The sequence below is a fragment of the Herpailurus yagouaroundi genome, unplaced genomic scaffold (assembly GCF_014898765.1).
Source record: "Herpailurus yagouaroundi ecotype Mexico unplaced genomic scaffold, PumYag 29, whole genome shotgun sequence".
NCBI classification, from domain to species: domain Eukaryota; kingdom Metazoa; phylum Chordata; class Mammalia; order Carnivora; family Felidae; genus Herpailurus; species Herpailurus yagouaroundi.
This window is the reverse complement of record NW_024412377.1, coordinates 43606110-43630071: the sequence shown is the minus strand read 5'-3', so window position 1 is coordinate 43630071 and position 23962 is coordinate 43606110. Positions and strand designations below refer to the sequence as shown.

At 45.9% G+C, this 23962-nt stretch overlaps 1 protein-coding gene across 6 annotated transcripts in view; it reads left to right on the top strand.

The window, feature by feature from the left end:
* Nucleotides 1-23922, top strand: part of SLC36A2 (solute carrier family 36 member 2) — a 34262-nt gene extending 10340 nt beyond the window's left edge. For 3 of the 6 annotated variants that reach the window (XM_040498133.1, XM_040498108.1, XM_040498123.1), the window contains 6 exons: nt 2203-2287; nt 5099-5317; nt 6820-6918; nt 11807-11973; nt 13980-14149; nt 17820-19190. In XM_040498133.1, coding sequence (XP_040354067.1) covers nt 2203-2287; nt 5099-5317; nt 6820-6918; nt 11807-11973; nt 13980-14149; nt 17820-18091 — 1012 coding nt within the window. In that variant the 3' untranslated portion in view covers nt 18092-19190. Of the gene's footprint in view, nt 1-2202; nt 2288-5098; nt 5318-6819; nt 6919-11806; nt 11974-13979; nt 14150-17819; nt 19191-19414; nt 20354-23447 lie in introns of those variants that run through there. The other 3 variants (XR_005797714.1, XR_005797713.1, XM_040498144.1) reach the window with 3 other exon arrangements.
* Nucleotides 23923-23962: the final 40 nt, after the last annotated feature.

Here is a 23962-nt window from a genome sequence, read left to right as displayed (position 1 = left end):
CCCCCGTTCATGGTCTGTCTCTCTCTGTCCCAAAAATAAATAAATGTTGAAAAAAAAAAATAAATGCACTCATGCACTGCCATCTTAAAAATAATGAAATAAACTCATAAAGTTTCCTGGACCTCACGCCATCCTCCAGCAACCGTCCTATCTTACATTCAGCAGCTGCTTTTTCAGCAGATATGTACTGAATGCCTGCAGTGTGTCAGGATGTGTTCTAGGCAATGGGTCTACAGTGATGAATGGAAGGAATGGGCCCATCAAGCCCAGACTCACACTTAGCTCCGTGAAAGAACAGCACACCCTCTGACTTTGCTTCCGTACATCTGGTTCACACCACTTCCGTGGGTCACCTAGATTTTCTGTCCTTACACTTCTGTTGACGCTCTTTCCACCAGTGTCCTAAAAGGCCTCTTTATTGCACCTTCTTTGCCCTAGAGAGCCTCTCGACAGCGTGGGTACAATTGGCTATTCTCTTCTTCAAACATTCTCTCTTCCCTTGGCTGCTACTAAACCCTCTCCCCACTCCTAGTTTCCCACCTACCTCTCTGGCCAGTCCTTTGCTTTCATTGCAGGCTCCTTTGTTTCTGTCTCCCCTTTAAATATTGGTGTTTTCTAGGGTTTGGAACTCTGCCGTCTCTTCTCCTCCCCCCACACACTCCCCAGCACTGACCTGCCTTCTCAAGACCTTATCCACTACTGACAAATCAGCAGTTCCAGACCCTATGTAAGGGTCTCCTTATATATAAGTTGTCTATATGAGTGGTCTCCTGAATGTCTCTTCTAGGAACCTCAGACTCAATAATTCAGTTACTGAATGTGTCAATTCATGCCCTTCTCCTAAAACCTGTTCCTTCCTTCCAGTTCGTCTTGTTGTCTGAGCCAAAGCCCATCAGTCGCCTTTCATCATTTCCTTTCCCTTTCCCCCAGATGTAGGTTGTCAATAGGTTATTTAAGTTCTAGATCCCTGGTCCGCCTTAAAATGCTTTAATGCCTTTGTCTTTGTCCAGGCTGCTGGACACCTCTGTTCTGGTAAGAATCTCCTATCCAGTCTTCCCATCCTGAGTCTTGCCCCCTCCAATGGATTCCACACGGCCAGAGAAATCTGCCTAATTCCTCTGCTGAAATGCTTTCCTCACTTCTTCCTCTCCATCTCCTCCTCCTCGTCTTCTTTTTTAAAATATCTCTCTTTTGGGGCGCCTGGGTGGCGCAGTCGGTTAAGCGTCCGACTTCAGCCAGGTCACGATCTCGCGGTCCGTGAGTTCAAGCCCCGCGTCAGGCTCTGGGCTGATGGCTCAGAGCTTGGAGCCTGTTTCCGATTCTGTGTCTCCCTCTCTCTCTGCCCCTCCCCCGTTCATGCTCTGTCTCTCTCTGTCCCAAAGATAAATAAAAAAAAAATAAAAAAAAAAAATATCTCTCTTTCTTCCCCTCCCCAAGGGATTCCCGCTGAGGTATTGGTTTTTCTAGGAAGGCTCTCTGCTCTATAATTTGGGGAAAGTGTCCTTTTCACCATGGCCCTTGGTGCCATATTCTTTTTTGTCCATCTCACCCACGACTCTATGAACCCCTAGAGGAGGGCGCCATGTGTTATTTGTGTTTCCTCAGAGCCTAATGAGGTGTCTGGCACCTGGTGGAAAAAATTTTAATGTTAGTGATAGCTAATTAAAAATGTGGTGCCTACTGCCCTACATCAATTTAGTATCGATTATGAGGAATGCCACAGAGCCAGGGATGGGGGAGGTTCCTAACCATGAAGAATCTCACCACTTGCTGAGCTGAGAGTGTGAGGATGGTTGAGAAACATTTTTTTTTTAATTTTTTTTCAACGTTTATTTATTTTTGGGACAGAGAGAGACAGAGCATGAACGGGGGAGGGGCAGAGAGAGAGGGAGACACAGAATCGGAAACAGGCTCCAGGCTCTGAGCAGTCAGCACAGAGCCCGTCGCGGGGCTCGAACTCATGGACCACGAGATCGTGACCTGGCTGAAGTCGGACGCTTAACCGACTGCGCCACCCAGGCGCCCCGAGAAACATTTTTTAAAAAGAACTGTCGTTACCTCACTTCTTACTGCCCCATTGTTGATTGAGGTAGCAGAACGGAGGGTGCTAGTACAGGGACACCAAGCCCTAGGGACAGACATCGAATTGACAAATCAACTCTTCTTTTATAACGCGTTTTCTCTCTCTCCCTTCTCTTCCAGGCATATCGTGAGCTTCTTCCTTATAGTCACCCAGCTGGGCTTCTGCTGTGTGTACGTTGTGTTTCTGGCTGATAATTTAAAACAGGTAGAGTCTTCTAGAGAAGGTGGAATGGAAAATGACGTGGAAGAGGAGGGTCCTCATTTAGTTGTTGAGCAAATGTGGCTTCTTCTCTTGGGCTCCTAGTGTCCTCATCAGTACAACAAAGGAAGTTAAATTAGATGTTATCAAAGAACCCAGACTTCCCCCAGTTCACGTGTCTGTTCTACAAGTGGTTACTTTTTTCATAGTACCCTTGGTCAGGTGCCTTGGACCCATTCTCAAAGCCCGTCTCTAAAACTGAGCTGGAAGGAACCTTGGATTTTGTCAGTTGTCCAGCCTTGGAGCTTAATCACCCTTAACTCTCCTAAAACGGATATGGTTCTTTTTGGATGATATCTAATCTTCTTTGGACAATCTTTTTTTTTTTTTAATTTTTTTAATGTTTATTTATTTTTGAGAGACACAGAACATGAGCAGGGGAGGGGCAGAGAGAGACAGAGACAGAATCTGAAGCAGGTTCCAGGCTCTGAGCTGCCAACACAGAGCCCGACATAGGACTTGAACTCATGAGCTGTGAGATCACGACCTGAGCTGAAGCTGGACACTTAACCGACTGAGCCACTCAGGCGTCCCATTCTTTGGACCATCTTTATCTACCTTTAGCTTCTTAACCTCCGGTTTAACAGTTGTTGTCTCTAGGACGTTGTTTTGATCTAGCCCAGAAGTTATCTTGTAGCAATATAAGCAAAATAATATGGGTAGTAACAAAGGCCATCCTTAGTCAATGATTTAGAAATTTAGAAATGTAAAGAAATTAGAAGGAAAAAATAGTAAGCGTTCAGAGTTAACGTCTGTTCTATGTCAGGAACAGGGAGCATGGTATGGGCTTCCCTTCATTCAGTTCTCTCCATAGCCTTATCAGAGTAGGTACTGTGGCTATTCCCATTTCGCAGATGAGAAAACTAAAGCTATGAACTATAATGTATACAAGATCACAGAAGCACAGTCAAAAATCCAGGCCTTTTGACATCAGAGCTCCAGTTCTTGAACACCATACCATATTGCTTTTCAAAATGAAACAAAGTTATTGTTAATTCAACCACTCAGGTTATTGTTTTAAGTTAGTATCAGCTGGTGAGCATTTTGTAATGTCCTTATATTTTTAAATATAACTTCTGCTAGTTTCATATTTCATCACACAGATTAGCCATGACTTAGTCTTCTGTCATTGGATATTTTCTTTTTTTCCCTTTGTTTTTCTACTAAAATCTGTGGCAATGTTTGTATACCCCTTTATTTCCTTAGCATATAGTCCTTAAGGTAAAATTATGGGGTCAAAGCGTTTGATTGTTTGAAGGCTCTGAAAAAACGTCGTCAGATGGCCGCTTGGAAATCAGTCTGCTGAACGTTATCATCTCTGTCTAAGGACATAGCAAGCATTCACTTGAAGAGTTTGCAGGCTCAGTAGAATGTGTTCTAAAAAATAAAAAGTTAGCATCAGTGTATTTTGGTGCTGGGTCAGGACACCACTGACAACACTCTGAGGGCAGGGCTGCTTAATTGTGAACTTAAGGGGCAAAATACGTGGGGGCAGAAAAGATTATTAGAGCAAGGGAAGTCTCCCTTGTGGAGGTCCATCTGGGCTGGGTATTGAAGGAAGGTTGGAGAAGAGGTTCTGGCAGCCGAGAAGGGAGGCATGAACACCTGGAGGCAGGAATGTGCAGGACTTGGCCAGGAGAGGCAATAATATTGGTTGTAGAAGGTGTCGGCTTTGGGAGAGGAAGAGCCTTCCAGATTGAATGGTGCCCAGTATAGAGGACCATGAGTGCTGGCTAATGTGCCAAACATTTTTCCTATTATAGTGAGGGATCAGAAAAAAAAATAGACTTAATCGTTCGTTCAAGTAGCGGTGGTATATTAAATGAAAAGGAGACTTCAAAATAAGAGCATATGCTGTGATTGCAGTCTTGTAAAATGGAAAGGATGCATGTGATACATGTAATTTGTGATATGGTATAGAAAATGCATAAATGGGGAGCACCTAGGTGGCTCAGTAGGTTAAGCGTCCGACTTCAGCTCAGGTCATGATCTCAGGGTTCATGGGTTTGAGCCCCGCGTCGAGCTCTGTGCTCACAGCTCAGAGCCTGGAGCCTGCTTCGGATTCTGTGTCTCCCTCTCTCTCTGCCCCTCCCCCATGTGTGTGTGCTCTCTCACTCTCTCTTTCTCTCTCTCTCTCTCTCTCAAAAATAAGAACATTTAAACATTTAAAAAAAAAAAAAGACAAGAAAATGCATAGATGAATATATTCCAGGACATTACCCTGGCTACCAATGGGTACTGAGATTGTCATTGCTTTTACGTTTTCTTCTTGCCTAACTCTAGTTTCTAATTGTTCTAATTGTATTGCTTGCAGAATACAACTGTATCAGTTAATTCAGGCTGATTCTAAATGAGGGTAGTACCAACCCTCTTCTCCCCCATTCCCCCTGACTTTACCAGGGGATGTTTGTATTGTGTGCAGAGGGGTGTTTCTTGTGCACCACAATGATTGGGGGATGCAAATAGCTTTTATTGGGTGGGGTCCAGGGATGCTAAATGTCCTGCAGTGAATGCAGTCCTGACAAAGAATAATTCTCTCACTCAGAATGCCAGTATTGGTCCAATTAAGAAACAGTAAGCGATGGGTTTTTTGGTTATAAGCAAAAGAGATACCCACCCTAACTCATTGTGAGGCCCTGGCATGTGAGACATTCCAGCTCTTTGTGAGGGACTTGATTATGGGCCACGCACTAAGCTCATCGTGTGGCCAACAGATACATTGAATCTTCCCCCTTGCTTTTCCCATTTCTTCCTCAGGTAGTGGAAGCAGTTAATGTCACCACCAACAACTGCCATTACAATGAGACAGTGATTCTGACGCCCACCATGGACTCTCGACTCTACATGCTTGCCTTCCTGCCCTTCCTGGTGCTGCTGGTCCTCATCCGGAACCTCAGGGTCTTGACCGTCTTCTCCATGTTGGCCAACATCAGCATGCTGGTCAGCTTGATCATCATCACCCAGTATATTGCCCAGGTTAGTGCACACCACACACCTGACCCCTCCAGTGGGCAGAGACTTTTCTCTAGATACCTGCCTAGAGCCAGGCCTGAGGGTAGGTATGTACCTGACTCTCCAGCCTAGTACCATTGTACCATTTTTTCCGCAAAGGTGTCTCTGCGCAGTCTCCTTCTTCTCGGTATCTCCTCTTTTATATTGCTTCTCCAATACTTGTCAAATTCTGGGCTTTGAAAAAAATTATACTCTGTAAGGAAAACATCTTGATTGGTGAACTGCAGACCATTCCTCTAATGGTTAGATAGCAGCAAAATGCAAATGAAAAATAGGATCCCCTACTGGATCCTATTATCACAGAGACTAATCTCAGAAGACCACAAGCAAATCTGTCACAATGCAAATTATGATGCCTTTGAGGTTGAATTATGGATACTGATTTTCCCTCCATTTCTACTTTTTCCATCCTTTCTAATTGTATTTATTGGACAAGGCTGCATAGAAATTTAAACCCTTGGCCTACCTCATACCTTTCAGATGTTATTCTCTTTCAGAAGTCACAAGAAAAAAAATTATCTTGTCCATGGAATTTTTTTTTTAATTTTTTTTAACGTTTATTTATTTTTGAGACAGAGAGAGACAGAGCATGAACGGGGGAGGAGCAGAGAGAGAGGGAGACACAGAATTGGAACCAGGCTCCAGGCTCTGGGCCATCAGCCCAGAGCCCGACGCGGGGCTCGAACTCACGGACCATGAGATCGTGACCTGAGCTGAAGTCGGACGCTTAACCGACTGAGCCATCCAGGCGCCCCTTGTCCATGGAATTTAATAAAAATAACAAATTAGTTAAGTATTGTAGGAGGACTACAAATCGGTCTTATATTCCTTAAGACAATATATTAATAAATCCTACAAAAGTGAATTTCTTAATGAGATAGCTACCTTCGAGTCATTTTTAGACCATTCCTGAGGTGGCCCAGTTAGAGAAATAGCTCTGTAATTGGTGTCACATTCCAGGTCACAGGGCACATAAAGTATTTATTCCAGTACTTTTCTTCCCTTCAATTTATAACTCATTGAGGATCTATAAAAGGGGACTTTCATATCTATCTAACTACTTTGGACTCCCTAGAATATCACTGAAACTATAGACACAGCACTTTCTGTCACCCCTAACCTCTGGTACATACCAAGTGTCCAAGGGCATTTCAGGCTGGTACTAACCTGTGGTGTGTAAGATTTTCTTTTGGAGGATTCTGGTAAGCCATACTCACATCATGAGGTCCTGACCCTTCAGTACTTTGAATACCTCAATGTCTCTTTCCTCTGGCTCTTCGGTATCGTGTGGTGTTAAAATCAGCTTTGGTGCCTACTTCCTTTTGAAGTTTTCTGAATTTCTTGACATTCATTTTTGGTTTTGGTTTTGTTTTTTAATTTAGATTTACTGTCAGAATATTCCCCTCTTAAATGAGCCCAAACACGCTTTAAGAATAAAGGTCCTACTACATTTCTCTCTCCCGTAGGAAATTCCAGACCCCAGCCGGTTGCCACTGGTAGCAAGTTGGAAGACCTATCCTCTGTTCTTTGGAACAGCCATTTTTTCATTTGAAAGCATTGGCGTGGTAAGGTTGGAATTGGGGTAGCCTTTCCCCGGTGCTGTGGGTGGCCTTCTGAACAGGAGCCGGGAGCTCTGGGTTTCTGGGTTTCTGTGTGCACATAGGAGAAAGTAACCTCTTGTCCCAATACATCTATTAAACATTTATCTTCATGCCAACATGTGTTTCCTAATCTTTTAAAAGCAAGGCAAACGGAGGTATACAATTTACAGGATGTAATGAAGCAAACAAAAGGAGTTTTAAGCTGGAAAGTACTACACGTTTATGATGGATTATTATATAGTTTGTGCTTCCACACTTGAGGAAGGGAAGTGCTGTGCATGTAATTTTTGTTTACTTTTAGTTTACATACAGTGCAATTCACTTGGGGGGGGTGTACATTTCTCTAAGTTTGGGAAATGCATAGAGTCATAGATACACCACAATCAGAACACAGAACAACTCCCTCACCACACACACACACACACACACACACACAAAACCCTTGTGCTGCTCCCATTGTAGTCTGCTCTCCCCCCCCCCCCACCGACCCCTGGCAACCACCCTCTTTCTGTTCTCTGTCTCTGTTGTTTTATTGTTTCCCGAATGTCATACACATGGGGTCATGCTGTATGTAACCTTTTGAGACTGCATGTAAGACTATCTGTGTTGTGGGGTGTCTGGGTGGCTCAGCTGAGTAAGCGCCCAACTCTTGATTTCGGCTCAGGTCATGATCTCACTGTTCGTGAGTTCGAGCCGCGCATCGGAGCTTGGGATCCTCTCTCTCTCCCGGTCTCACTCTCTGCCCCTCCCCTGCTTGTGCACACATGCACGTGAGTGCCCTTTCTCTCTCTCTCTCTCTCTCTCTCTCTCTCTCTCTCTCTCTCAAATAAACTTTATATATATATATATATATACATATTTTTTTTTAAAAGATCATCTGTGTTGTTGCATCCATCAATAGCTCCTTGCTTTCGATGGCTGAACATCCACTGTGTGGGCAATACCGTGATTTGTTTATGGGTTTACCTGTTGAAGAGCAGCTAGGTTGTTTCCAATTTATGACAATGGCAACATTGTTCATAATAGTCATAAACTGGAAATGACCTAACAGTTGTTGAATTGTAAGAATTCTACATATTCCAAATGCAAGTCCTTTATTGGATATATAATTTGCAAATATTTTCTGTAGTCTGTAGCTTGTCTTTTCATTCTCTTAGCAGTGCCTTTCATAGAGCAAAAGATTTAAAATTTGATGACGTCCAGTAGATCAAAATTTTAGTTTTATGGATCCTGCTTTTGATGTTTTATCTAAAACCACTTTGCCTAACATAAGTCCACAAAGATTTTCCCCTATATTTTCTTTTAAATATTTTATAATTTTATCGTACATTTAGATCTGTGATCCATTCTGAGTTAATTTTTGATAAAGATGTTTATACATTGGAGTTCATTTTTGTTTAATAGGATGGCCAATTGTTCCAGCATCATCTGTTGAAAAGACTGTTCATTCTCCATTGAATTGCCTTTGCATCTTTACAGTATTGTCCTCCATGAACATGGGATGTCTTTCCATTTATTTGGGTCTTCTTTCATTTCTTTAAATAATGTTTTGATCTTTCACATCACATTTCCATACATGCACAACTTAGGGCTGAGCCCAGGACTTCACCCACAGATGCAGGAGATCAGTTTCTCCAGCATCCTCCTATCCATGTTTTCCTGCACACTCATCAGCTTCCAGTGGCTTTTTTTTTTTTTTTTCTGGTTCTCTGGCTAGAAAGCTAGGGTTTTAGCCTCCCTATAGTGCTATGCACACTTCCTGTGACTAAGTCTGACTGGGGTTAAACACTGAGAGAAAAGAGAGGGAAAAACTAAAATAAAAACGAACGAATGAATGAATGAATAGGGATTCCTTCCGGGGCCTTCTTCATGGACATGCAACCTGTGCAATCACATAGAGACCTGCCTTTGGAAGGATCCCGTACATGGTTTAATGCTCTGCCTTCATCATCTTGAAATTCTTGATTTTTGAACAAGGTACCCTGCATTATCATTTTGCATTAGACCCTGAAAATTATATATCAGTGCTGATTTACCCCTACATTCTATAGACCCCCAAATCCCCCTCCCCTAGTTTCTTTGCTCAAAGAGAAAAGCTTGTGTCAGATTTTTAGGTGCCTGTGTGACCACCACAGTCACTGGTCCACCAAGATGCTGCTTTGTGATGGGGACTTGCCCTGGGAGTGTGGTGTTGAGAGTAAAAAAGGAAACAAAAAAGTAGGGACCCTCTTAATACTTTTCAGAGTCCTTGGGTAGTTGTTTTGTGTATCCTGCCCAGGGCTTTTAGGTTTAATCAGAAAGAGAGCTATGGTGGAACGTGCTTACACCATCTTAATGGAAATGGAAGCACTTTATATTTAGAATGTTGGATACTCATGGCAAAAAGCAGAGTGCTGTGGTTGAGTAAATGACTTTGGAGGCAGACTATGCTGGAATCTTACTTCAGCCATGGGTTACTCTCTGAACTCTAATTCCCCAGCTAATGATGGAAGTAATTGTTCAGTGAGTATCAAACACCTACTAGATACTAATGATGATCAGTATCAGAGTTCAGATTACCCCTAGAAATCTTCTAGCCCAGTCTCCAACTTTAAAGAAGAGGAGCCTAAGCCCTGACAGGAAAGGGACTTGAGTCAGGTCACCAGCCGGGAACAGCTGCAGCTGTGGCTAAAACCAAGCACTCCTTACTCCCAGTCCAGGGACTTCCCACTTTATGTGAATGGCCATTTATCTCCTTGATTGATTGTGGGAGGAGAAAGGAGAGAAGGAGAAATCCAGCTACTGAGTAAAAAAGTCATTGTGAGCCTGGAGAATTTATGCAGCAAAAATGTATTGCAGGAGCACCTGGGAGGCTCCGTCGGTTGAATGTCTGACTTTGGCTCAGGTCATGATCTTGCAATTTGTGAGTTTCAAGCCCCACATCGGGCTTTTGCTGACAGCTCAGAGCCTGGAGCTGCTTCAGATTCTGTGTCTCCCTCTCTCTCTGCCCCTCTCCTGCTCATGCTCTGTCTCTGTCAAAAATAAAGAATAAAACATTAAAAATTAAAAACAAAAATGTATTGCAGGGTGGGAGAACTCAGGTTGGATTGTTCGCTTTCCATATAATCCCCCAGACATTTTCCTGAGCACCTGCCACAGCTAGGAGCCTGCCCCTCATCTGGAGGAAAGTGGAAAGACACAACCATGACCCTGACATGGCATTCCCCTCAAGCATTTTCCATTTGCATGGAGCTGGGATGCGTATAGGACAAAAAAAGGAGTCCACAGTACAAGGGAGTAGATGCTAAGGTCCTACCGAGTAATAAATATATCCAGCACTGGAGGGGTACAGTCAAGATTGGATAGAAGCAAGTACTTGAACTTTGGGGGACAGCCCCAGTCTGCCGCAGTCTTCATCTGCAAAATAAGAATTATATAGGCTCCATCTTCATAGAGATGTGGTCTTCACAGTATTAAAAACAAGAACAGTTAACATTTACTAAGCCCTTACTGTATGCCATTACGGTCCTCATGTAAATCTCAAAAAAAAAAAAAAAATTCCAACACATAAGTTTTCAGATACAGAAACTGAAGCACAGATCAGCCTAATGGTGTGTGTAGAGTGCGCTTTACCCACGGCCTGATCAAGGAGAAGGAGAAGGTGGAAGCGGACTGTCAGCCAAGAGAAGCCTAAGGAGGAACCTATATGGGATGGAAGGCCAGAAGGTTGGTTCCAAAGATAGACGTGACCTTGGGGTGCCCAGCAGGCTCCAGGTAGGCGGTCTCAACTCGGACGCTCTTAGGGCCAGATATACACGTGGGGAAAAAGGATCCTGAGAACGTGGTGTGCAGGGGAGTGTCCTGCTGGGGAACCAAGAACCCCCAGTCCCAACTCTTGTCACCGGCTTACTGTGTAAGCCGAGTCTCAGCCTCCCCTTCTGGACAGGAAGCAGCAAATGCGCTAGAATCAGAAGTCTCAAACTCAAATGCCTTTAGCGGGCAATGTGGGCAAAGAGGCCAGGTATATGTCAATGCGAGGGGAGAGGCGGGCCTGGTGAATGGGGCAAGGATATTGTGCCCAAAGGCATTCACCTTCAATTGTCTACAAGGCTATGCTGGCCTAACAAAATGCATCTGCTAGCCAGATGGGGCTGCCCCAGGGCACTGATCTCCTTGGTCTGAACAACCTGAAGAGCCCTTCCAGCTCTGAATGTTCCAGGGCTCATCTTGTGAGTCCAGGCCTGCCGGCCGGCCTTCCTTCCTTCCTTCCTTCCTTCGTCTTTTATTGTGGTAAAATACACCTAACACAACACTTACCATCTTCACCATGTTTAAGTGTAGAGTTCAGTGGCATTAACTACATTCACATTATTGGGCAACCATCACCACCATCCGTCCCCAGAATTCTTTTCTTCTTGCAGAACCGAAACTCTGTACCCATTGAGCAATAACCACTCACTCCCCACTCCATGAACCCAGCAAGCTACTTTCTGACTCTCTGAATTTAACTACTTCAGGCACCTCATGTAAACGGAGTCACGCAGTATGTGCCATTTTATGACCGGCTTATTTCACTCGGAATAATGACCTCAAGGTTCATCCGTATCACGGCATGTGTCAGAATTTCCTTTTGTTTTGAGGCTGAATGATATTCGTCGTACGTATATACCGTCTTTGTTTATCCATTCATCCATCACTGGACCCTTGGGTTGCTACTGCCTTTTGGCTTTGGAAATAATGCTGCTATGAATATCAGTTCCAGCCGTTGCTTCCGGTATGTTGGGATATACTCAGAAGTGTCATGCCTTTCTTCTTTATGTTCATGTTCCTCTTTCTCCTTCTTCTCTCTTTTTATGCTATGATGCTTCTGTAGGTTCTTCCCCTGGAAAACAAGATGAAGGATGCCCGCCGCTTCCCAGCCATCCTGTCTTTGGGAATGTCCATCATCACTGCCCTGTACATTGGCATCGGGGCCCTGGGCTACCTGCGGTTTGGAAATGACATCAAGGCCAGCATAACCCTTAACCTACCCAACTGCTGGTAACTTCACAGGCCCTCAGGTGGGGGGGACGTGGGGCCGGGTAGAAATGTGTGAGTTACTTCCTCCTGCCTTCCACAGATGGCAACTGAGGCCTACAGGGCCTCCACAGCGAGAAGCAGAACTGTCGTTGGCACCCTGGGTTCTGGTTTCTCTGTCCAGGGAGCTCCTCTTTGAACAACAGCCTCCCGTGTTGAGCGAGGCCTTGATAGCTTTAGTATGGAGGACAGGATTTAGGAAGAGAGAGAAGTGACAGTCCTTGGCCACCCAAGGAGAGAAGGGAGGGGCCCTCAGGGAGAATAAGAGGCAGAGAAAGGAGTCGTTGGGCAGCAATGCTCATTTCCAGCGACACTTCCTAAGGCCTATGCTACCAAGCCTTCCTTGCCACAGCCAAGGGTATACATCCTCCCGGTCAGAGTAGGAGAAAAAAGTAGTGAAGCAAGGACCAATTTGGGACGACCACTGTGAACATTTTATGTTCAAATGCAACCAATTCATGCAACAGTTAGCTGACCCAGACTTAGCCAGGATTTAAATAGACACATGAACCCATATCGCGTTGTGTGGCACTGTCTCCCACACCCAGGCAGGTCATTAATGACAGGGGGCTTGTCTTTTTAAGGGTCACTTGGAGGCTTCATTTACCTAAATGAGGCCCCTTTCTCAAGTTGATAATGTCATGCATCAAGCATTTCTTGCATGCCAATTAGGTGGAGACGCCAGTCTAGGCACGAGGGAGCTGGGAGGCACCGACTGAGTAGGCTAAGATCTTGAACTTCGCTACCTGCCCCAGCTCGTGATCCAGCGAGGATGGGGGAGGGATAGGTAGTGTATAGACACAAATGGAACAGAAAAAGGAGCCCTCCAGAGCAGCAAAGAGGCTTTGGGAACCTTTGAGGAAAGAAATCCACCAGAACGGGAATCTTTTTGTCCAACAAGGCAGCTCTGTCCAGACAAGGACGACTCTGTCACTCATGGGCCCAAGTCTCTGTTGCGCCACCTTCTAGCTTGTGGTCATGGGTGATTTCCTCAATCTTTCTGACCCTCAGTTTCTTCATCGATAATGCAGAGTTTCCCTGGGGATTAAGTTGGGCATGTCTAAAAATATCTGGCGTGCAGTATAGCTCAAAAGATGGGAATTTCAAAAAAAATTAGTGGGATTTGGACCGGTGGAAATGGAGTAAGTGGTGTTTCAGGCAGAAGGACTAGTGAGAACAAGAAACTCAGAAATGTGGAAGTTAGTCTAAGGAATGGCTCCCAACACACACACACACACACACACACACACACACACACACACACACACTCATTTCTTAAGTATGTGAGATGTAGCTACCACATTAGTGGACTAAAGGAAAAAGTCCTATCTCCATAGGTCAAAACAGGCTTTGGTAAAACCCGACATACCGTCTCTGCCTCAGTTCAAGGCCTACAAGTAACAAGGGTTACTTTCACCCCCAGCCTGCACACAACCCTATTTGTAGACCGCATCTTCCTGCAAGGGTTCGGGACTCTGCAGTTCTCTCAACCCACTAGAAGCATTTGTTGAGGGCCTGTTATGTGCCAAGAGCTCTGGGGGAATCCAGAGCATTGCTAAGGACTGACATTAGATCACAAGGGACGAGAGTATTTTAGACCCAGGGTTTTTGGTCTTCACCACTTAACACTTCTGTCTCCCTGCATGGGGTACCTGGCCTGAGCCTGTAGTTCCTAAAACCTAAACTTGACCACCAAGTGATAGTGGCTTGTGAAAGTGTTGCATGTAACCATGCTCAAGATTCTATTTGGAGATGACCCGTTTCCATTCGAATTCGTGATACTGTATTCTTTAGTTTTCACTGCATGCTCTGCTGTGACTCCCTCTTAGCTCCAAGAAGCCCCCTGCCCATCATGTTGACAAGGAAACTGCAGCCCCGGGGACTATCCCAAGGTCAGAGGTTAATGTTCCTAGGGCCCAGGCATCAGAGCACAGTGGCCTCAGGGAGCAATGCTCTGCTTTGTCCCGCAGGCTGTACCAGTCGGTCAAGCTCTTGTACATCGTGGGTATCCTGTGCACTTACGCCCTGCAGTTCTACGTCCCTGCAGAAATCATCATCCCCTTTGCCACCTTGCAGGTGTCAAAGCGCTGGGCACTGCCTCTGGACCTGTCCATCCGCCTCGCCATGGTCTGCCTGACATGTGAGTACAAGGCACAGCAAAATGGTGCTCTTTCCCTGAGGGCTATCAGGAATCAGCCAGATGGTGAAGGATAATCATGATAACCAGCATTGTTTGAGCACTAATTGTATTTCAAGGACCATACTTTACAAGTAGTAACTCATGTAAGCCTCAGGGACAACCTAATTCTTACAGGTACCTAATTAATCAGATTCGCAGGTGTCCAGCCTGAGGGAGTGACAGCTTATTGAACAATAATCATCATCATAAGAACTGATATTAAATACCTACTGTGTACCAGCCACTGTGCTCTTTTTTTTAATGTTTATTTATTTTTGACAGAGAGAGAGAGAGACAGCATGAGTGGGGGAGGGGCAGAGAGAGAGGGAGACACAGAATCCAAAGCAGGCTGCAGGCTCCGAGCTGTCAGCACAGAGCCCGACGCAGGGCTCGAACTCATAGACCATGAGGTCATGACCTGAGCCGAAGTTGGACACTCAACCGACTGAGCCACCCAGGCACCCCATAGGCCGTATTTCATAGTATTTTATTCAGCCCCGCAGGAACCCTAATGAGGTAGGACTATGATACACTTCACTTTACAAAGGAGAAAACTGAAGCAGGGAGCAGTAAATAATTGGCCAGGAGGTGCCAGAACTTGGATTTGAACCCACATCATCTGAGTCCAGAGCCAACACCCTCCAAGACAGAGGTTTGTGGCCAGTGAGTCTAATCGGACAGCAGAGGTGTGTTGTTTGAGCCTGAGTGTTGTATAAATTTCAGCCAACATTTAAAATGTCTGAGATCTGATATACATCCAGACTTCTAACATTGGCGGGGGAGGAAACAAAATGATTTGGCAAGCCTAGGCTCACGTTCCCACTGGCAGCAGTGAGCTGGACGTGCCCCCTGGGCTTCAGCTGGCCACGGTCACCCCCTGGCAGCCCTCCTCATGCTCCAGGCCCCATGATCCAGGGCACCCCATCTGTGCAGGTGTTTTAGCAGGGGCGAAGGAGATGACAGAGATTTCTGTGTGGAGTGTGGTATTCCCCAGCTATCCCTAAGTCTCCTTTAATGTGTTATTTTTGAGAGAGAGAGCGCGCGCGCACAAGCAGGGGAGGGGCAGAGAGGGAGGGAGACACAGAATCCGAAGCAGGCTCCAGGCTCTGAGCTGTCAGCACAGAGCCCAATGCAGGGCTTGAACCCACGAACCGTGAGATCATGACCTGAGCGGAAGTGGGACGCTTAACTGACTGAGCCACCCAGGCACCGCTCTAAGGTTCCTTTTAATTGTGATTCTAAGACTCCTTCTCAGGGAGATTCTTGCTTCTTGCTGTACTAGACCAACCTATGCAATTCAATGGACACTGGTTTTCTTTCTTTAAGTGATTTGTCCCCAGTTTACCCCAGGAAGCAGGGACACTACCATTTGGAACCTTAGAGATCAAGGACTTTGTCCTCGAAGATAAGAGTTCCCGAGGCCTCCAGCTTCTGAATGCATTGCCTCAATCAGCACAAATGAGGAAACAAATTGAAGTAACAATAAAGATAACTTTTCTAAGGGCTTTACATCAATTAACTCTGTTATCTAGGGACATAAACCAGTTTAAAACTTTAACACCGTCTGCAGTGTGAGCCATGCTACCTACAAAGATAGATAGCATTTATCCCCATTCTGCAGAGGAGGCAACAGGCTGAGAAGGAGGTTAGGGACTTCCCCAAGGCCACACAAGGGGAAGCCAGAACGCTGCCTTCCAGACCTGTTGCGATTCTGATACACCACACTCCTCCACAGCAGGCCCGGGGGAGGCTTTTGGGCTTTCTTGGTGAAAATCTGCCAACAGGTCAAACAAGGAATGCAGAAGCCCACACCTGTAAGATATCCTACTAAAAAATGGATAAGTTCGGGGTGCCTGGGTGGCGCAGTCGGTTAAGCGTCCGACTTCAGCCAGGTCACGATCTCGCGGTCCGTGAGTTCGAGCCCCGCGTTGGGCTCTGGGCTGATGGCTCAGAGCCTGGAGCCTGTTTCCGATTCTGTATCTCCCTCTCTCTCTGCCCCTCCCCCGTTCATCCTCTGTCTCTCTCTGTCCCAAAAATAAATAAACGTTGAAAAAAAAATTTAAAAAAAAATGGATAAGTTCAAAATCCTTAGCTTCTAGTGTCTGTTAGATGTTTTCTGACATGGATGTAAAACCTGGAGAAGATACTCTTTTAATGAGCCCCTGCAATCTTGTTCCAGCTAAAGACCCCTTTCCCCTATAAATAATTTCACATTCTAGGGGCGCCTGGGTGGCGCAGTCGGTTAAGCGTCCGACTTCAGCCAGGTCATGATCTCGCGGTCTGTGAGTTCGAGCCCCGCGTCAGGCTCTGGGCTGATGGCTCGGAGCCTGGAGCCTGTTTCCGATTCTGTGTCTCCCTCTCTCTCTGCCCCTCCCCCGTTCATGCTCTGCCTCTCTCTGTCCCAAAAATAAATAAAAAACGTTGAAAAAAAAAAATTTAAAAAAAAAAATAATTTCACATTCTAATTGTTTGCAAGTAAGAGGTGCTTATAGTTGTGTTAATTATTAAAATGTTAGCTCTAAAAATTTTTTTAATTTAATTTATTTTTTAAGTTTGCACCCAAGTTAGTTAGCATCTAGTGCAACAATGCCCCTTACCCACTTAGCCCATCCCCCCCTCCCAAGGTATGTGTGTGTGTGTGTGTGTGTGTGTGTGTGTGTTTAATTTCTGTCTTTTTGTACATTGATGCGTCCCAAACAGATGGGACAGTTCCCAGCACTGATATTTAATATTATTTATTGAGTAAGAGCTTAATCATTGTTGAATAATGGAGGATTCAAAGTGTGCCTCGGTGGCATAAAAATTATTTTAAACTAAATTTGAACAAACAGCAGCCACAGGGAAGGGAAAAATAAACCCTTGTCTAAACGTCCATTGCTGAATTAAGGAGGATCCCAGAAGAAGTACAGCCTCTATAGATCCCCTGTCTGGAAGGTTTTCAACCAGAAAAAAAGACCAACCATCATCACAAATTCCTTAAATAACTGATAGGAACCAGTTATAACTTCCACTTTTTCTTACATAGATGCTCTTTCTGCCCACTCCTTTCACCCTATGAGACAGGCATGTGGACCCCTATCTTTGGCTGTTCTGGGAGGAGCCAACTCATCTGAAGGTTCCCTAACCCTAAATAAACTGTCTTTTGACCGGTTAATCCATTGTCAGTTCATCCCCAGCCTCTGCCTCCCCTCGCCCCCACCCGGCCTAAGTAGGCAGAGGGAAGATTTCTCTTCCCAATAAGTATGAATGCATATTTTAGAAAAATCATTAAAAACACACCAATTTTTTTTAAGTTTATTTATTTTGTGTGTGTAAGAGGGAAATCCCCAGCAGGCTCTGCAGAACCTGATGTGGGGCCTGAACCCACAAACCGGGAGATCATGACCTGAGCCGAGGTCAAGAGTCAGACACTTAGGTGACTGAGCCACCCAGGGGCCCTGAGACACGCCAGATTTTTAATGTGTAACCTCTAGTGAATATGATCAGAGTATTACAGGACTTTCGATGTTTTACTTATGCAATTAAATGCGAGAAACAACTGGTTTGTGTTTTAACAAAAGGATTTTAAAACCAAACTTGAAAAACTTGGCTAAGTCCCAAAAATCCATGCATCGCATATCATCTCCTGCAGGCACCTTGGCCATCCTCGTCCCCCGCCTGGACCTGGTCCTCTCCTTGGTGGGGTCCGTGAGCAGCAGCGCCCTGGCCCTCATCATCCCGCCCCTCCTGGAGATCACCACCTACTACTCAGAGGGCATGAGCCCCCTCACCATCGCCAAGGACGCCCTGATCAGCATCCTGGGCTTTGCAGGCTTTGTGGCAGGAACCTACCAGGCCCTGGACGAGCTGATCCTCTCGGGAGGCCCTCTCACCTTTTCCAACTCTACCGTTTTTATTCAGTGAACATGGCACTGTCCCGTACCCACCAGCGCCTGACTTACACTGATGTGGATATCTTTTATATGCACTATCTTTATTTTACCGCTTTATCCTTTTTCTGGGCCAAGTCATGGTGAAACAAGCAAAGACTCACTGGCTACAGGGTCTAGATGGTAATTTAAAAATTTGGTTCTGTTATTCCTTCTCTTTCCATCTCTAGCTTTCCATTAAGTCGAGAGCTCTCCCATGGAAGGCTCTTGATTCCATCCAACTTTTGGGCAATTCACGTCACCTTGAGTGGTGCTAGGCACGAAGAAGCCACCAGGGGGAAACCAAGTGACAGCAACTGGCAGAAGGACGTGCAGCTGGCTAAGGCTGACCCTGATCTGGTAGACCAAGGGTTTCCCCTTTTCCAGATCTGTTCAATGAGCAAAGACTAGGGGACAGAACCTATAATCCAATAAGGTATGCATGGCTCCTGTGTCAAAATGGGTAGGGCAAAGAGGTCCAACGTTGATATGCCAATGTGCCAATGGCATGGGGAAGTTGATGTGCCAATGGCATGGGGTAGGGGAATGGATAATGCCATTACAGTATTTGGCATTATTTACCTCTTAACTCTTGCAACAAGCATTCTCCCTACGGTGTGTCAAGCATAGTTCAAGGTTCTTATAGTAGGTTGCAAAAATGGCCACAGATTCCTCTTGACAATGTGACTTTGCAGCTCCTCCCATCAAGAGGTGAAATCCATGTCTCTACTCCTTGAATCTGGTCTTGCCCTTGTGACTTATTTGGGCCCGTTGAACATCAGTAAATGTGACGCAAGCAGAGATTTGGTGATGGCTTGTGCATCAGGACTTTCATTTCTCCCTACGCTATGGGGTGAAGATCCACCAGTGGAAGAAGCCTGAGCTAGCCTACTGGAGGATGAGAAGCCATGTTGCACAGAAACGAATCATCCCAGTTGAGCCCATCCCTCAGATCAACCAGCCTGCCAACTTCTGACACATGAGGGAAGCCTCCTAGACTACATCCAGCTCCAGTCAAGCTGACCCAAGTCGTAAGAATTGCCCAGATGATCCACAGAATTGTGAGAAATAATAAATGTGGTTTTAAGCCATAAGAAGTGGGAGTTTTTATGCAGCAAAAGTTAACTGATACTCTAAAGGAGATATACCAATGAGTGAGAAAGCATCCCTGCCCTCAAAAAAGCTAATTTACTATTCACCAGGGGGGAGGCAAGGGGGGAAGAATTATAGGTAATCACCTAAGTCGATACCATAACGGGTCCTTATAAGGGCAGAGGGATACTAACTGCTCTTGAGGACAAAGTATGGCTTTCCACAGGTGGTGCCATCAAACTGGATTTTGAGTAAAACTTGGGTCTCCTGACACTGAACCTTTCCCTCCTTCCACTCCGACCTGCCTCCTTGACAGTCCTGGGCCTTTTCTCATGTATGCACTCAGCTGACAGCAAGAGCCAGCCAACCTGAAACACCAGCTCAACCTTCCAGGTAGCGTTTGCTCCTTCATCCCTAAAATTACTAAAACTGGGAAAGTGCCCCCAAATAACTGAGTAGATATTAGAGGCAGGTCTATAGTCCCAGGGGAGAGAGTTTCCCATTGGACTTCCTGTAATTTATGGGAATGACCCATGCTTGTTTCAGTCTTCGTTTCAAGATAGTGTTTGAAAGGCCCTTTCTTGCTTCTTTTCAACTGTGATCCTCCCTATATGGCCTAGGGAAGATATTGGGGGAGTGTCTGCCCTAATTCCTAAATCCTGGTCTGCTCCTTTTGTGTGTTACTTTCTACCTGCTAGACTTTAAGAAGGTACTTCATGAGCACTAGCCTTGCTCAGGTGGGAGGAGGGCCAGCAGGCCACGCCCACATCCCATAGTCTGTCTGCAGAGTTCCTGTTGGGAGGCAGGACACCCTTAGCCTATGCAATGGTACACAACCTACCTGGCCAGGGAGCTGGCTCATCACTTCCACCCTGTACTTCTCTGTTTCATCACCAGACCCAAAGCCCTCCCACTGACTGGCTCAGAGCTGCGGCGAAGCGTTCTTCCTCTCTCTGAGCTCGCCTCTCCCACCATATTCCACCATCACCCCAACCAACCTTGCTAAGTTTAAGATTGTCCTGTTGTTAAAGAACTGTCACACTCCTTGTCCAGGCACAAGCCCCTACAGTGTAAGATGCTCAGGCTAATCTTATCACTTAGGCTAATCTGGCTAAAGCTCAACTTTGCAAAGAAAAAAAAAAATTTAGGGGCGCCTGGGTGGCTCGGTCGGTTAAGTGTCCGACTTCAACCTAGGTCATGATCTTGCGATTCGCGAGTTCAAGCCTCATGTCAGACTCGGTGCTGACAGCTCAGAGCCTGGAGCCTGCTTCAAGATTCTGTGTCTTCCTCTCTGCCCCTCCCCTGCTCATGCTCTGTCTCTGTCTGTCTCTCAAAAATAAATAAATGTTAAAAAAAATGTTTTTAAAGAAAAAAAAATTTAGTAACATAGATGTAACTGATCAAAGTAAGCTAGTGAGACTCGTTAGTCATTGTCAGCAACACTAAAAAATGCCAAGTATTAGAACTGTGTCTGAGTGTGAGGATATTAAGGGGTTTTTTTGTTTGTTTGTTGGTACTGGTTTGCACACACACACACACACACACACACAGGCTCTCCACCCTCTCCTCATCCCAACTGATTCTTTTAAGTTTCAGAGCTTGTGCTTGAATCAAGAATCATAGAAAACCCTTTCTTCCTTCCCTCACTGAGCGCTTACTGTGTTTTACATGGGATTATCTCCCGATTAATCCTTACAACCACCCTATGAGGTATGTACTGTCATTGTCCCTATTTTCAGGTAAGGAAACAGGCTTAGAGATATGAAGTGACTTGTGGGTGATCAAGCATGCAGTGACAGTTGGGTTTAGGACTCACACAGTTGTGCACAACACCTTTGTAGGGCCCAAGAGAGGGCGCAAATGGTGGTGGTCAAAATGAAAGAGAGCAAAAACGTGTCCAGTGAAACAAGCCAGTCACCAAAAGACAAATGATGCATTGTGTCAGTTTTATGAGGTACTGGGAGTAGTCAGACTCATAAAAACCCAGAAGGGCGGGGGTGGGCTGGTGGGTGGAACAGGCGGCTGTTGAATGGGTACAGACGTTCCGTTCTGCAAGAAGAAAAGAGGGTTGGAGATCGGTTGCACAAGGCTGGGGATCATTTAGCATTACTGAACTGCACACTTAAAAATGGTTAAGAGGGTCAATTCGATGTTACATGTATCACAGGGTTTTTTTATTACGCATTAAGTTGGTGGCGAGCTGTGTGCAAGTGCTCACGTGTGCGTGAACAAAGCACATCCAAGTGTTCACAGCTGTCTTCCCTGGATGGTGGCGGTGATTCTGTCTTCTTTTGGTAGTTTTGAGTTGTGTTTTGCTTGCTTTAAAATGAGCATGGCTTTTGTTATAACCTCTCACTGTCTAGTTTTCTGGTTTCGTGTCCTCTCCCTACTTTCCACTGAAACGCAGACTCCTTGAAAGTGCTCCTTGCTAGCTTGCAGTGCCTGACAGGGTAGGCATACTCTAAGAAGTATTAAAGCAGCGAATACATGCTGTAGGGGAAGGGAATTCTCAATGCGAGAACAAGACTTTAGCGCATCAGAGGGAGAAGTCTCATTCGACATTCAGAGGAAGGGAGAAGCCCTAAGAGTCGATTTTGCGGCCATACCCAGTTGCCATGGGCAGCACCTGGCCGCCATGATCTTCATACATAGCCTGTCTAGACCATCGCGAATGAACAAGCCAAGTACGGCGTGCCCGCAAGTGCGTCTTTGAAACAAGGCTTGCATGCCCCAACTCCTTCCTTCCCATTGTGTCAAAATTCGTGAGGTCCTCTTGACCCTTCCCCTCCTTCTATACCCTTCTATACCCTTTCTTCACACCCATCAGCACATCCTCTAGGCTTTGCCTTTTAAAAGTACACAGACTGGGGTGCCTGGGTGGCTCAGCTGGGTGAGCACAACTTCAGCTCAGGTCTTGTGAGGTCATCTCACGGCTTGTGAGGTTGAGCCCTACATCGGGCTCTCTGCTGTCAGCGCATAGCCCACTTCGGATCCTCTGTCTCCCTCTCTCTCTGCCTCTCCCCCCACTCACACTCTCTCTCAAACATGAATCAACATTTAAAAAATTAAATAAAAATAAAAGTACCCAGACTTCAGGCACTTATCATCCCTTAGCTACCGCCCTGGTCTAAACCGCACTGTTGACTAGCACTGGGCTCATTGCAGTGGCCTCCTAATTATCTCCCCGCTTTGGCCCTTGCCCTCCTTCCATCTGCTCCCAACAAATGGCCTGGAGAGATCCTGTTAAATGCAAGTCACTTCACTTCCCTTCTCAAACCCTCCATGATTCCTCATCTCAGAGTAAAAATTAAAGGCATTACAGTGGCCTACAAGTTCCTGCCCGTCCCATTCCACCCCCTTCCATTACTTCCACTTATGTTAAGTGCATCTCTGGTGTGACCATGTAATTTCTCATCCAAACCAGAAAAGAGGCACTGTTGGTAATTATGTCCAGGCAATAAACACACACCAACACAGTCCTGGGCAAACCAGACATATGCCCACTCTACTTATCTCCCCTCTCCTCCGTGCATGCTGAGCCAGCCACATGGCCTTCCTACCATTCCCGAAACACCCAGGCCCTCTCCTGCCTCAGGACCTTTGTACTTACTCTTCCCTCTGCTTTAAGTTTCGCACCCAAGACATACATGAGGCATGCTCCCTCATCCCGTTCAGCCCTTTACCCAGGTGTCACTTTCTCAGTGAGGCTCTCTCTGACCACCCACTCTAGAATTGCAACCCCCCCCCAGGGTGTCTGGGTGGCTCAGTTGGTTAAGCATCTGACTCTTGATTTCGGCTCAGGTCATGATCCCACAATTTGTCAGTTTGAGCCCCATATCGGCTCTGTGCTGACAATGCAGAACCTGCTTGGGATTCTCTCTTTCCCCCTCTCTTTCTCCCCCACTCATGCATGCACACTCTCTCAAAATAAATAAACATTTTTAAAAACTTATTTAAAAAAAAAAGAATTGCAACCCTCCCCCCAGCCAGCCCTTCCCATTCCCCTTTACTGCATCATTTTTCTCTATAGTACTTATTACCAACAATACATACTTGACATATTTATTATCTGTCTCCTCACTAGACTATAGTCCCATGAGGGCAGAGATTGTAGTATGTTTCTACCCTAATATATTCCCAGCAGGCGGAACAGTGCCTAGTATATCTTAGATGCCCAATAGATATATTTTAATAGACAGATAGATATTATTGAATAAATGATTTTTTTTAAGTTTACTTTTGTACTCCATTCCAAATAGGCACAGTCCACACACCCTTCCTGTACAGGAATTCTGAGCAGGTAGCACTGGGGCCCGGGAAGAGCCACTCTTCACTCCCGCCCTGGGCTGGGCCACACCTGCATCCTGGGACTGCATCCTTATTGGCTGGGCAGCCTCCATTGTGAGGTAGCTCTGGCCTCCTCCTCGCAGAGGTAGACGGGCACGGAGCCTGGCCCCACATCCAGGCACCAGGACCTGCAGTCCAATGGTGCCTTCCTCCTCCCGGGCACACTGTTCACTTTGCCCTATAGCGTTAAGGGCTGAACTGGGAGGGACCGGAAGCCCGGAGGAGTCCTGGCGTGTGGCCGACCGATCGTGAAGGGCACTGAGGGTCATGCCGAGATGAGACTCTCATAAGTGCCCCCAAAGCCAGGTGAGGCCCAGTCAACATCAGCTTCTCCTGCCACCAGTGCTCCACTGATCCGCACACTTGGGCGTCAGTCGGGTCAGGCACCCTCAGGAAACGGGAACCAGTGTCTTGGGCCTGCAGCCCT